This window comes from Geotrypetes seraphini, chromosome 9 (genome assembly GCF_902459505.1).
Source record: "Geotrypetes seraphini chromosome 9, aGeoSer1.1, whole genome shotgun sequence".
Lineage (NCBI taxonomy): Eukaryota > Metazoa > Chordata > Amphibia > Gymnophiona > Dermophiidae > Geotrypetes > Geotrypetes seraphini.
This window is the reverse complement of record NC_047092.1, coordinates 160,410,746-160,423,095: the sequence shown is the minus strand read 5'-3', so window position 1 is coordinate 160,423,095 and position 12,350 is coordinate 160,410,746. Positions and strand designations below refer to the sequence as shown.

Below are 12,350 nucleotides of genomic sequence, written 5' to 3'. Positions count from 1 at the left end.
CCCTGACTCTGTTTTCGGCCGCCCCGACTCTCCTTTCCTCCTTGAAGTCCTGTCTCTACCCTGAAAGCCTGATGCCCCCCCCGACGTCCGATTCACCCCCCCCACAAGACCGCTTGCACCCCCACCCTGAAGGACCGCTCGCACGCACCCGCACCCCCACCCTGAAGGACCGCTCGCACCCCCACCCCGAAGGAGCGCTTGCACTCCCACCCCCACCCGAAGAACCGCTCGCACCCCCACAGCCTCACCCCCCTCCCCCATGGAGAAGCTGTCTACCTTGTTTCCGGATGCCAGCGAGCCCAGCTGTTTCCTCTGCCGGCGGTCCCGCCCCTTCTCTGAGCCCTGCTGTGCTGCTTTTTCTTCCGGCGGTCCCGCCCTTTCTCTGACATCAGAGAAAGGGTGGGGCCGCCTGAAGAGGAAGCAGCGCAGCATAGGGCTCTGAGAAGGGGCAGGACCGCCGGCAGAGGAAGCAGCTGGGCTGGCATCCGGAAACAAGGTAGACAGCTTCTCCATGGGGGAGGGGGGGAGGCTGTGGGGGTGCGAGCGGTCCTTCGGGTGGGGGTGCGAGCGGTCCTTCGGGGTGGGAGTGCGAGCGCTCCTTCCGGGTGATGAATCAGGCGTCGGGGGGGGGGAAACTATGTAAAAAAATTTTTGTACAACGCGCTCACGCGTATAACGCGCAAGGGTATGCGCGGTTTGTAAAAACCACGTATAACGCGCGCGTTATATGCGAGAAAATACGGTATATAAAATCCTAATAAAACTTGAATAACAGACTATGAACTTTTCCAAACCTTTATTAAAATCAGCTATGCTATCCGCTCTTACCATCCTCTGGCAACGTGTTCCAGAGCTTAACTATTCTCTGAGTGAAAAAAAATTTTCTCCTATTGGTTTTAAAAGTATTTCCCTTTAACTTCATCGAATGTCCCCTAGTCTTTGTAATTTTTGATGGAGTGAAAAATCAACCCACTCGTACTCCACTCAGGATTTTGTAGTCCTCAATCATATCTCCCCTCAGCTGTCTCTCTTCCAAGCTGAAGAGCCCTAACCATTTTAGTCTTTCCTCGTACAAGAGGAGTTCCAACCCCTTTACCATCTTGGCCGCTCTTCTTTGAACTTTTTCTAACGCCAGTATATCTTTCTTGAGATAAGGAGACCAGAATTGAACGCAATACTCCAAAGGAGGTCGCACCATGGAGCGATACAGGGGCATTATAACATTCTTAGTCTTGTTAACCATCCCTTTTCAAATAATTCCTAGCATCCTATTTGCTTTTTTGGCCGCCGCCGCACATTGGACGGAAGATTTCATCGTATTGTCTACGATGACACCCAAATCTTTTTCTTGGGCGCTATTCCCCAAAGTGGACCCTAGCATCCGGTAACTGTGATTCAGGTTATTCTTCCCAATGTGCATCACTTTACATTTGTCCACTTTTAACGTGCGTAATACTTATGTAAATGTTAGCACATAATATATAGAATTGCCTTCATGCTGTTTAGGTGTGGGATAATTTTATAAGAGGTTATTTTGGGCCAATTCCAGTCACTAGTGCCAAAAGGTAGGCGCCGGGAAAAAAATTCATGCTCAGCGCCATTGTTCAAAAGGCACTCCTGGCTGAGCGCTCTTTAGATAACAGCGCTCAGCCAGTATTCATGTGCCCACATTTGGGTACACGGACTTAAAGCAACTGAAACCAGGTATAAAGTTTAATGTGCAACCTGGCCGCGCAACCCCTAAATTCTACAACACTGCGCGTAATTCTTTGGGACGCACCTGACCCGCCCATGTCCCTTCCATAGCCATGCCCACATTTGGGTTGCAAGCGAGAGGATTTGGGCCTGGATCTTTATAGAATCGCAGGCAGCCAGATGCGCACCCAAATCCAAATTAAAGCCAGTTAAGGGCTCCTTTTACAAAGCCGCGCTAGGGCCTTAACACGCGGCATAGCGCACGCTAAATTGCCCCGCGCGCTAGCCGCCACTGCCTCCTTTTGAGCAGGCGGTACATTTTCGGCTAGCGTGCGCTAATTCGGTGCGTGCGCTGAAACCGCCAGGGCGGCTTTGTAAAAGGAGCCCTAAATCACGGTCAATTATTGATTGTTCATGGCCCATTCATTTGTTTGCGCACAGATTTCAGGATTGTGCACAATTTTGGGCACCCACAATTGGGTTCCATGTATAGAATCAGGGGGTTTGTGGGTATATGTAGACCTATATTAGCAAATCATCCTTTATATAATTACTTCTATAAAGAGCAGGAGCAATATTGGTTTGAGAAGCAGTTCATCTATACATAAATACTTTTGAAAATTCAAACTTATGCACTTAGGCTCCCTTTTATCAAGCTGCGTTAGGGTTTTTTTAAAATCACGGGTCGCTGCAGTAAAAGCTCCGGTGCTCACAGGCATTCTATGAGCGTCGGCGCTTTTACCCCCACTGCCTGCGATAAAAAAAAATCCCTTCTGCGGCTTGATAAAAGGGGCACTTAATTTTTCATAGAAAAACTACGCACATCAAATAGTGGAGTGAGTGTGCAAATAGTTTTCCTTAGGTGATTTTCAAAGTAGACGTGTACGCATAATTTGGCTTTGAAAATCTCCCCACATAGCAAAATGTATATGCATAGTTTTTCTCCGATACATCAGATTTTGTTGGCGGTATATAAGAATAAAGTTATTATTATTATTATTATTATTTTGAAATTGTCCCCTACAGACTCCATCATCTCCCCTTTGAAACATTATATTGAACAAGAAGCTAAAATTATTCAAGTTGAAAAACAAAAAAATGGATTACCACACCTTTCGAAAATCATTTCTTCTGTCTTTGTATGGACGGCTCAGGCTATTTACATGATCCATTATGTATCGCCATGCAATGTAGTTTTGTATTTGTCTGTATAGTAAAACAACAATGATACTCTGTTGAGGTAGACAAACTGGTTGTTTTTTTTTTTTTTTCCAGTGTATTAACATTACAAGAAAAGTCTTTGGTATTTTGGCATACTTACCTAGCGCTATATTTCTTAATCGCAGAGCTAAGCTTGGCTAGATACTCTGGAGCATAGACAACCACTTCTTCATCATTCTGAAGTGTAGTTCCTACAGGTGCCATTACTTCGTTTATCAAATTCAACCAGCTGAAGCTCTAGAAGAAAATGCTTGGGTGAGAACCTTGTGGTATTGATAGATTACATAAGAGTTGCCCCTAGTGAGTCAGACCAAGGCCCTCTTTTACTAAGGTGTGCTAACCGATTGGTGCGCACTAATCGATTTAGCATGTGTTAAATGCTAATGCGTGCATGTTAATCTATGGACACGTTAGCGTTTAACGTGCGCTCATTCGATTAGCGTGCGCTAATCGGTTAGCTCACCTTAGAAAAAGAGGGGGGGGGGGGCAAGTGTCCAACTAGCTTAGTATCCTATTTCCAACAGTGGCTAAACCAAGTTACAAGTACCTGGGAGAGACCCACAGAGATAAGCAGTGACTTTCCTAGGTCTACCTAATAATGGTTTATAGACTTTTCCTCCAGGAATTTGTCCAGACTTTTTTTTTTTTAAATCCAATTATATTAATTGCTTAGAAACATAGAAAGATGACGGCAGAAAAGGGCTATAGCCCATCAAGTCCGCCCACCCTACTGACCCACCCCTTTAGTCTTTGCCTTAATAACCCAATTCCTTAACTTAACCTTCGTAGGGATCCGACATAGGCATCCCATTTGTTCTTAAAGTCTGGTACGCTGCTTGCCTCGATCACCTGCACTGGAAGCTTGTTCCAATGATCCACCACTCTCTCCGTGAAAAAATACTTTCTGGAGACGCCATGAAATTTTCCGCCCTTGAGTTTGAGCGGATGTCCTCTTGTGGCCGAGGGTCCTTTGAGAAAGAAAATATCATCTTCTACCTCGACACGTCCTGTGATGTACTTAAATGTCTTAAATGCTTTTACTACTTGCTCCAGAATTTAATTCCAGCGCTTAACTATGCATTGAGAGAAAAAATATATCTCTTCTATTTGCTTTGAATGTGCTACTGTGCAATTTATGGAGTGCCCCCTAGTTTAGTACCTTTTGAAAATGTAAACAATCAATTCATGTTTACCTGTTCCACTCCATTCAGGATTTTATAGATCTCTACTATATTCCCTCAGCCATTTCTTCTTCACACATAGTAACATAGTAGATGACGGCAGATAAAGACCCAAATGGTCCATCCAGTCTGCCCAACCTGATTCAATTTAAATTTTTTAATTTTTTCTTCTTAGCTATTTCTGGGCAAGAATCCAAAGCTCTACCCGGTACTGTGCTTGGGTTCCAACAGCTGAAATCTCCATTAAATCCTACTCCAACCCATCTACACCCTCCCAGCCATTGAATCCCTCCCCAACCCATCTTCCAACAAACGGCCATATACAGATACAAACCGTGCAAGTCTGCCCAGTACTGGCCTTAGTTCAATTTTTAATATTATTTTCTGATTTTAGATCCTCTGTGTTCATCGCACGCTTCTTTGAACTCAATGTACGGTGTCTGCATCTATGAGACAAACTTGGTTTTTTCTGTTACATAGAGCGTTATGGACCCCTGTTAGGTTGCAAAAATTAGATAGTTCTTTGTCTAATAGATGTTGGCATTGTCATCTAGAAGCAGGAACTTTAGATCATTTATTGTTTCATTGGAAATCAATTTGGGACCAAATTAATAATTTACTAGATAACCCAGTGGCATTATCCTATGATACTGTGATATTTGGTATGGAAATGAGAGCAAAAAGTCAGATTTCTGCTAACAACAATAAATTATTACTAATAATGACTGGTGTTGCCATTCAGCAAATTACATATAATTGGAAGGATTGGAGGAGAATAAATTATAACTTTTGGTGGAATTCTTTATGCCATATCTATAAAATGGAAAGATTTATTGCTTTACAAAAGGGATACTTTAAGAAATTTCAGGATGTGTGGAAACCATTATCAAAATATTGTAAGGATTAAGTAAAATTATTTCCTTTTTATTTATCAGTTCAGGATGTAGTGAGGGGGGTATTTTATTATTACATATATTATATAATAATGGAATATATGGTTGGGAGGGATGGGAAAGGGGAAGGGATAAAAATTTATATAATGTACCAATAATCGTTTATAAGTGATGTATTTATTGTTACTGTGAATGAATATATTTTACACTTAATGTAAGTTTGAAAATGAATAAAGAATTTATTAAAAAAAAAAAAAAAAATTCTTCTTAGCTATTTCTGGGCAAGAATCCAAAACTTTACCCTGTACTGTGCTTGGGTTCCAACTGCCGAAATCTCTGTTAAGACTTACTCTAGCCCATCTACACCCTCCCAGCCATTGAAGCCCTTCCCAGCCCATCCCCCACCAAACGGCCATATACAGACACAGACCGTGCAAGTCTGCCCAGTACTGGCCTTAGTTCAATATTTAATATTATTTTCTGATTCTAGATCCTCTGTGTTCATCCCACGCTTCTGTGAACTCAGTCACCGTTTTCCTCTCCACCACCTCTCTCAGGAGCGCATTCCAGGCATCCACCACCCTCTCCGTAAAGTAGAATTTCCTAACATTGCCCCTGAATCTACCACCCCTCAACCTCAAATTATGTCCTCTGGTTTTACCATTTTCCTTTCTCTGAAAAAGATTTTGTTCTACGTTAATACCCTTCAAGTATTTGAACATCTGAATCATATCTCCCCTGTCTCTCCTTTCCTCTAGGGTATACATATTCAGGGCTTCCAGTCTCTCCTCATACGTCTTCTGGCCTCCTATCATTTTCGTCGCCCTCCTCTGGACCGCTTCAAGTCTTCTTACGTCCTTTGCACACTGAAGATCTCTAACCTCTATAGCCTTTCCTCATATGAGAGTTAGTCCATTCTGAGTTCTGAGCTACTAATTCTATAACCATTGCTTCCACGCTTTTGTAAAAAGGGGTGGGGGGGGGCTGTTAATATTTATTTATTTAATTCATTTTCTATCCCGTTTTCCCCAGGGAGCTCAGAACAGATTACAGGTTAATAATTCCTAACATTATTTTATAGAATCTGGTATGATAGAAGTATCATAGGTTACAAATACCCTGAATTGTTAATATCATTCAAAACAGTTTAGACAAAGTTGAAGTTTCCATCATAAATCCCAAGGGGTCAGTTTTTAAAAGTTCATTTAGCAAGTAAGGTATAAGAACATAAGAATAGTCTTACTGGGTCAGACCAATGGTCCATCAAGTCCAGTAGCCCGTTCTCACGGTGGCCAATCCAGATCACTAGTACCTGACCCAAACCCAAGGAGTAGCGATATTCCATGCTACCGATCCAGGGCAAGCAGTGACTTCCCCCATGTCTTTCTCAATAACAGACTGTGGACTTTTCCTCCATAGTCTGTTATTGAGAAAGACATGGGGGAAGCCACTGTTTGCCCTGGATCGGTAGCATGGAATGACTGGTTTATTCACATATTTTGTAACACACACATTTACAGTATCTCACAACTCAGCCCAAGCTATGCCCCACCTCCATCTCTCGGCATACCTATGTTTGTTCTGCATAAATATATGCACTGCACAATGGCAAAGTGCACTTTTCTGCATGTATTACCCTTGTTACATAGAAACATGATGGCAGATAAAGGCCAAATGGCCCATCCAGTCTGCCCATCCACAGTAACCATTACCTCTTCCTCTCTCTAAGAGATCCCATGTAGCTATCCCAAGCTTTCTTGAAGGTGCAGCCTCTAGAATTGTACACAGTATTCTAAGTGAGTCCCTGCTGCATGTCTGTCTCTTTGACCACTGATGTAAAAATAAGGTCTTTTTTGGTATGTTTACTTAAGTATTTTTTTTTTTCATTTCCTTTTTTAAAACATAAATGTACCAGTCAGATGATTGTGTTGTCCATTTAAGGTCCTTCAACATCTCAGTTATAGATCATCTCTGGTTCTTCAAACCAGCAACTTGTCTCTTTCTCTCTGTCAGGCTCGGTCCCATTGGCTGTCCACGTCTCTGCAGGTATGCTTTCCTTGTGTGCATTGGCAGGGTTACCAGTGTGACATGGGTGTCACTAACGCCCTTGCAGCTTTACCAGTATGAAGTGGGCATCACTAAAGCCCTTGACATGCTCTTTCAGAGCTTAAACTACCCTGGAAGCAGTATAGGGTTGAGAGCCTTAGAATTGTTCTAGCTGGGTTCCAACTGAGTTCCAACTGAGTGGGAGGAGGAGCTAGGGGATCAAAGATGGAAAGCCTCAGGTCCTGTGGAGGGAAAGAGATTGGGGACAGTAGAGTACAGTGAGGAGCCCAGTACTAAGGGACTGGAATTAAGCTCAAGTAAAGCATCTTTGGGGAGCCAGATGGAAGAACTGAATTGGAGAAAGACCCAGTTCTAGCCTTGGTGACTCCAGCACTAGTGATCACAATTCTGGTTTGAATGACTCCTGCATTGGTAGGGTTACCAGATGTCTGGATTTCCCCATACATGTCCTCCTTTTGAGGACATGTCCAGGGGTCCAGACAGCTTTTCAAACCCGGCACTTTGTCCAGCCTCCTCAAATCGCGTCGAGCAGGGAGGAAGTCCGCACATGCATGGACTTCCTCCCTGCCTGACAAAAGCAGGCATAGAAACATAGAATATGATGGCAGAAAAGGGCCGACGGCCCAACAAGTCTGCCCACTCAAGAACCCTTCTTCTCTGGAGTATCTATCGTTTGAGCATAACTCTGTAGTACTCCCACCTGTTTGTCCCATCGACTCTTGTAGTCGAGCACGCTACTGGCCTCGACCACTTGGCGGGGAAGATCATTCCATCGATCAATCACCCATTCGGTGAAGAAGTATTTCCTGGTGTCACCATGAAATCTTCCTCCCTTAAGTTTTAGTGGATGCCCTCTTGTCGCCGTGGGACCCTACAGAAAAAAGATTTCCTCCTCCACTTTGATGTGACCCATGATGTATTTAAATGTTTCTATCATGTCTCCCCTTTCTCTGCGCTCCTCCAGAGAATATAAGCACAGTCTGATCAGGCATTCTTCATATGGGATGTCTTTAAGTCCTGAGACCATCCTAGTGGCCATTCTCTTAATCGACTCCATCCTCTTCACATCCTTTTGATAATGTGGCCTCCAAACATCCTTCAACATCTCAGGCAGTGGGGTTGGGGCTGGGGTGGGACTGGAGGTGGGATTAAAGCATTACAGGGCAGGGATGGGCAGAACTGGGTGGGCCTAGGGGCGGGTCTAGGGGGGTCCGGAGTTTCTGATCTGGCAAATCCAGATGCAGTGACTCCAGTCCTAGTCTCAGCAACTCTTGCACTGGTGACTCCAACCTGGGTCACAACAACTCCTGCATCATAGGCTCCGGATCTAGCAACTCCAGTTCAGATTGCAGTGACTCCACAGGCTCTGGCTCCAGCTCCAGAGGCTCCTGCTTGTTAAATCATGCTCAGTTGACATCCACCGATATTCAATGGTACTTAACAGGGCAGTGAGCTCAGTATCCATGGAGACTGCCACTACTCATCACTCCTATCTCCAGATCATTTATGAATATCTATGGCTACGTTCAACAAAAAAGCAATTGTAACTGGATGAAAGTCAGTTTATTTAAAATATTCAATATTTGTTTTGCAGCTATTACTCAGGTGTGGGTGGTAAAGGAAAATGTAAAAAAAAATCAATACTTCACCCTGGGTGGCAGGGCTAAAAATCCATTGTGTACATTTTCAAGCTTTGCATCTCATTATTTGGCTGTCTTTCTTTCTTTCTGTATGTCTGTCTTTCTTTCTCTCTCCCTGGCTTCCTGTCTTTCTGTCTTTCTTTTTTTCTCTCTCCCTGGCCCCCTGTCTTTCTGTCTTTCTTTCTTTCTCTTTCCCTGGCCCCCTGTCTTTCTGTCTTTCTCTCTCTCTACCTGGCCCCCTTTCTTTCTCTCTCTCTCTCTTTCTTTCTTTCTCTCTCTCTCTCTGGCCCTCTTTCTTTCTCTCTCTCTCCCTGGCCTTATTATTGGACTGAAAAGTCCAATAATAATTTTACAGTTATTCCTCATTTGTAGGAGATGTGATGAGGTATGAGGGACCTTAGTAAAGTTCTCAGCCCAACTGAGAAGAGAATAATGTGAAGCCATGAAATTTACAAATTATTCCATACTTTTCTTGACACTTTTCGTTTCAATGATATGAAAAAAAAAAATAAAAAGAACCCAAAAAGTGTCAAGAAAAATGTGGAATTAACTTGTATGTTTCATGGCTCCACATCATTCTCCTTGGTTGGGCTAAGAACTTATCAGCAGCCCCTCATATATTAGGACCGAACACTGTCCATGTTTCGGCAACTCATGCCTTCATCAGGAGTCCTTTGGTGATAGAAAATAATAATGAATATTTGTGAGTTATAGGGGATATAATATAGAGGTGAGAAGCAAATCCAAAGAGAAGATAGGAAAATGAAGTGGAAATTGCAAAATATGTGTGCTAACATGACACAAAAAAGTGAAATCATGCGTACCAGGTAACACTTTCAAGAACCTATAGTCTAGATTCCCTGAGTAAGAGCACTTGTACCAGTAGAAGCTAAGCAGGGTCAGGCCTGGCTAGTACATGGATGGGAGACCACCTGGGAATAACAGGTGCTGTAGACTGAGGGGCCCCACATTGGGCAGCAAAGTGACATAGTGGAGCCACACACAGGAGAAGGCAATGGCCAACCACTCCTGTACTCTGCAGTGAAACATCACAGGGTAGATTCTTCACTGTGCATGTTGCCCATGTTTACAATATGAGCCTTGAAGAAACATGTCGGCACGAATGTCCTTACAAGTTGACCACTTAATCAATAGAAGCTAAGTACTTTTAAGCATATTATATATAAAACTTTTTGCTAAAACGTTTAAAAAATCAAAAAAACTTATTTAGTATGGCCCGGTGAAGATATGGTATGTGAAACCGGATACAGGGAAAGCATTTTGAGTATCCCAGTGGTACCTCTGAGGGTCGGTTAACATTGAGATTTATTCTGATGATTTTGTTGAGAAGTGTGAGTATGCAGAAAGGGGTGTAGAGGACATTATCCTTTTCTTATCTACATATGCCCATGAGTCAGTGGCATGATCCATCATAGCACTCAAGAAAAATCACATCAGAAAAAGTGAGGACATCAGAGAAAAAGAAAGTGCATGATGGAAAAAAAGAAATTATGAGTAATGATATATTTTTGACAATATTAATTTTGTTTTTATTAATTTTGTTTTTATACTTGCCCCATCTTTTACAAAGGTACGTTAAGCTTTTTAGCGCGTGCTAAACGCTAATGCGTGCATGTTATCCTATGGACGCATTGATTTAGCGCGCACTAAATCCACGCTAAAACGCTTAGTGGGCCTTTGTAAAAGAAGGCCTTAGTCTTATATAGTTGACGCATTTGTTGGATATATGTCTCCTATGTAGTTCAATCGTCTGTTGGACATACAGTATAAAATTTCATGCCTCATAATCCCTATTCTCATATTCCATAACACCCACAGGTTTACCGTTACAGAATACCGCTTGCTATTATTCTGGCGCTCATTTCTTGGCCACCTGCCCTTTGCAAAATTGCACTAAAGCCGGGCCTCACCAATCAGGAGCTGCGAGTCCAAGCAGCTCTTGATTGGCGAGGCCTGACTTTAGTGCAGGAAGAGGAGGTCGGAGCATACCACGAGTGGTTTCCTTCACTTGCCAGCGCTCTGGCTGCTCTCTCCTGCCTCTCCGGCTGCCATAAGAACATAAGAACTGCCATCTCCGGATCAGACCCATGGTCCATCGAGTCCGGCGATCCGCACACGCGGAGGTCCAGTCAGTTTTAGTCACCCATATCCCTCTATGCCTCTCGTAAGGAGATGTGCATCTAATTTGCCTTTGAATCCCAGCACAGTGGATTCCTTAATAACCTCCTTTGGGAGAGCATTCCAGGCGTCTACCACTCGCTGCGTAAAACAGAACTTCCTGACATTTGTCCTGGACTTGTCCCCCCTTAGCGTGAAACCATGTCCTCTTGTCCGTGTCGCGTTGGACAATGTAAATAATTTATTTTCCTGCTCTATTTTATCGATGCCTTTCAGCATTTTGAACGTCTCGATCAACGTGCCCTCTCCTGTCTCCCCCCGCTAAAAACCGTATTCGCAGTTTATCAAGATTCACGGAACCCCCGCGAATATCAGGGGAGTACTGTATACCATTTCCAAAAGTGGCCAATCCAGGTAACAAGTACCTGGCAGAAACCCAAATAGTAGCAACATTCCATGCTACTGACCCCAGGGCAAGCAGTGGCTTCCCCCATGTCTTCCTCATTAGCAAACTAAGGACATTTCCTCCAGGAACTTGCCTGAACCTTTTTTATCTATAAGGCTAAGAGAAAGATCAGTCCTAAAATTAAAATGTTGGCTTTCTTGGATGCTTGACTTGTAAATCAACTTAATTTCTTGTTTTATTATGTGGGATCGTACTTTTTCCTGTTTAGTTCTTAAACTGTCATTCAGTGCTTTAACTAGTAACCCAGAGCATTCCATTTTATTGTCATAAAGGGTATTTTGGAATATTATACACAGACAAAAACATATGGTCTGCAATGAAACTAGAAGTGTGTGAAAGTTCCTCAGATTTAAACCAAGTAAGATATTCATTGAATGATTTGGCATAAGCCACGCTGGTGGGAAGTACATTAATTTAATTCAAAGGCAGCCATATTTTCCACTGAAATAATACAGATAAGCCACTTTGTTAAGAATAACATTTTGCTGTAAATGCAAAATAAAATGATGAAAAATATGATTATTGAGTAACATTGAACTTAGATATTCCCAGTGGAAGAGCTCACATGAGCTTGTCTACCCTCCCGAGACCCTGCTGAGCAATGAGGCTCGTTGCCAAACTGCTTATTGCATTTTAACTAAAACTGTGTACTGTCTGATGCGTTATAAATTGTGGTTTCAAAAATGAGCTTTCTTCTATCAAAAGTGTGCTTCTACATAAGAACTGCCGCTTCTGGGTCAGACCAGTGGTCCATCGTGCCCAGCAGTCCGCTCACGCGGCAGCCCCTAGGTCAAAGACCAGTGCCCTAACTGAGACCAGCCCTACCTGCGTACGTTCCGGTTCAGCAGGAACTTGTCTAACTTTGTCTTGAATCCCTGGAGGGTGTTTTCCCGTATAACAGCCTTCGGAAGAGCATTCCAGTTTTTTACCACTCTCTGGGTGAAGAACTTCCTTACGTTTGTACTGAATCTTTCAACTTTAAAGAGTGCCCTCTTGTTCTCTCTACCTTGGAGAGGGTGAACAACCTGTCTTTATCTACTACGGTAAG

General features: G+C 43.1%; 1 protein-coding gene across 1 annotated transcript in view; it reads right to left on the bottom strand.

Annotated features, from left to right (window-relative positions):
* The window catches only part of MME (membrane metalloendopeptidase), a 124,034-nt gene that overhangs the window by 47,809 nt on the left and 63,875 nt on the right, over positions 1 to 12,350 (bottom strand). The window contains exons 11-12 of the mRNA XM_033957987.1: positions 3,017 to 3,153; positions 2,808 to 2,901 (exon numbers count right to left, since the gene is read on the bottom strand). Of these exons, the coding sequence (XP_033813878.1) occupies positions 2,808 to 2,901; positions 3,017 to 3,153 (231 nt within the window). The remainder of the gene's footprint in view (positions 1 to 2,807; positions 2,902 to 3,016; positions 3,154 to 12,350) is intronic.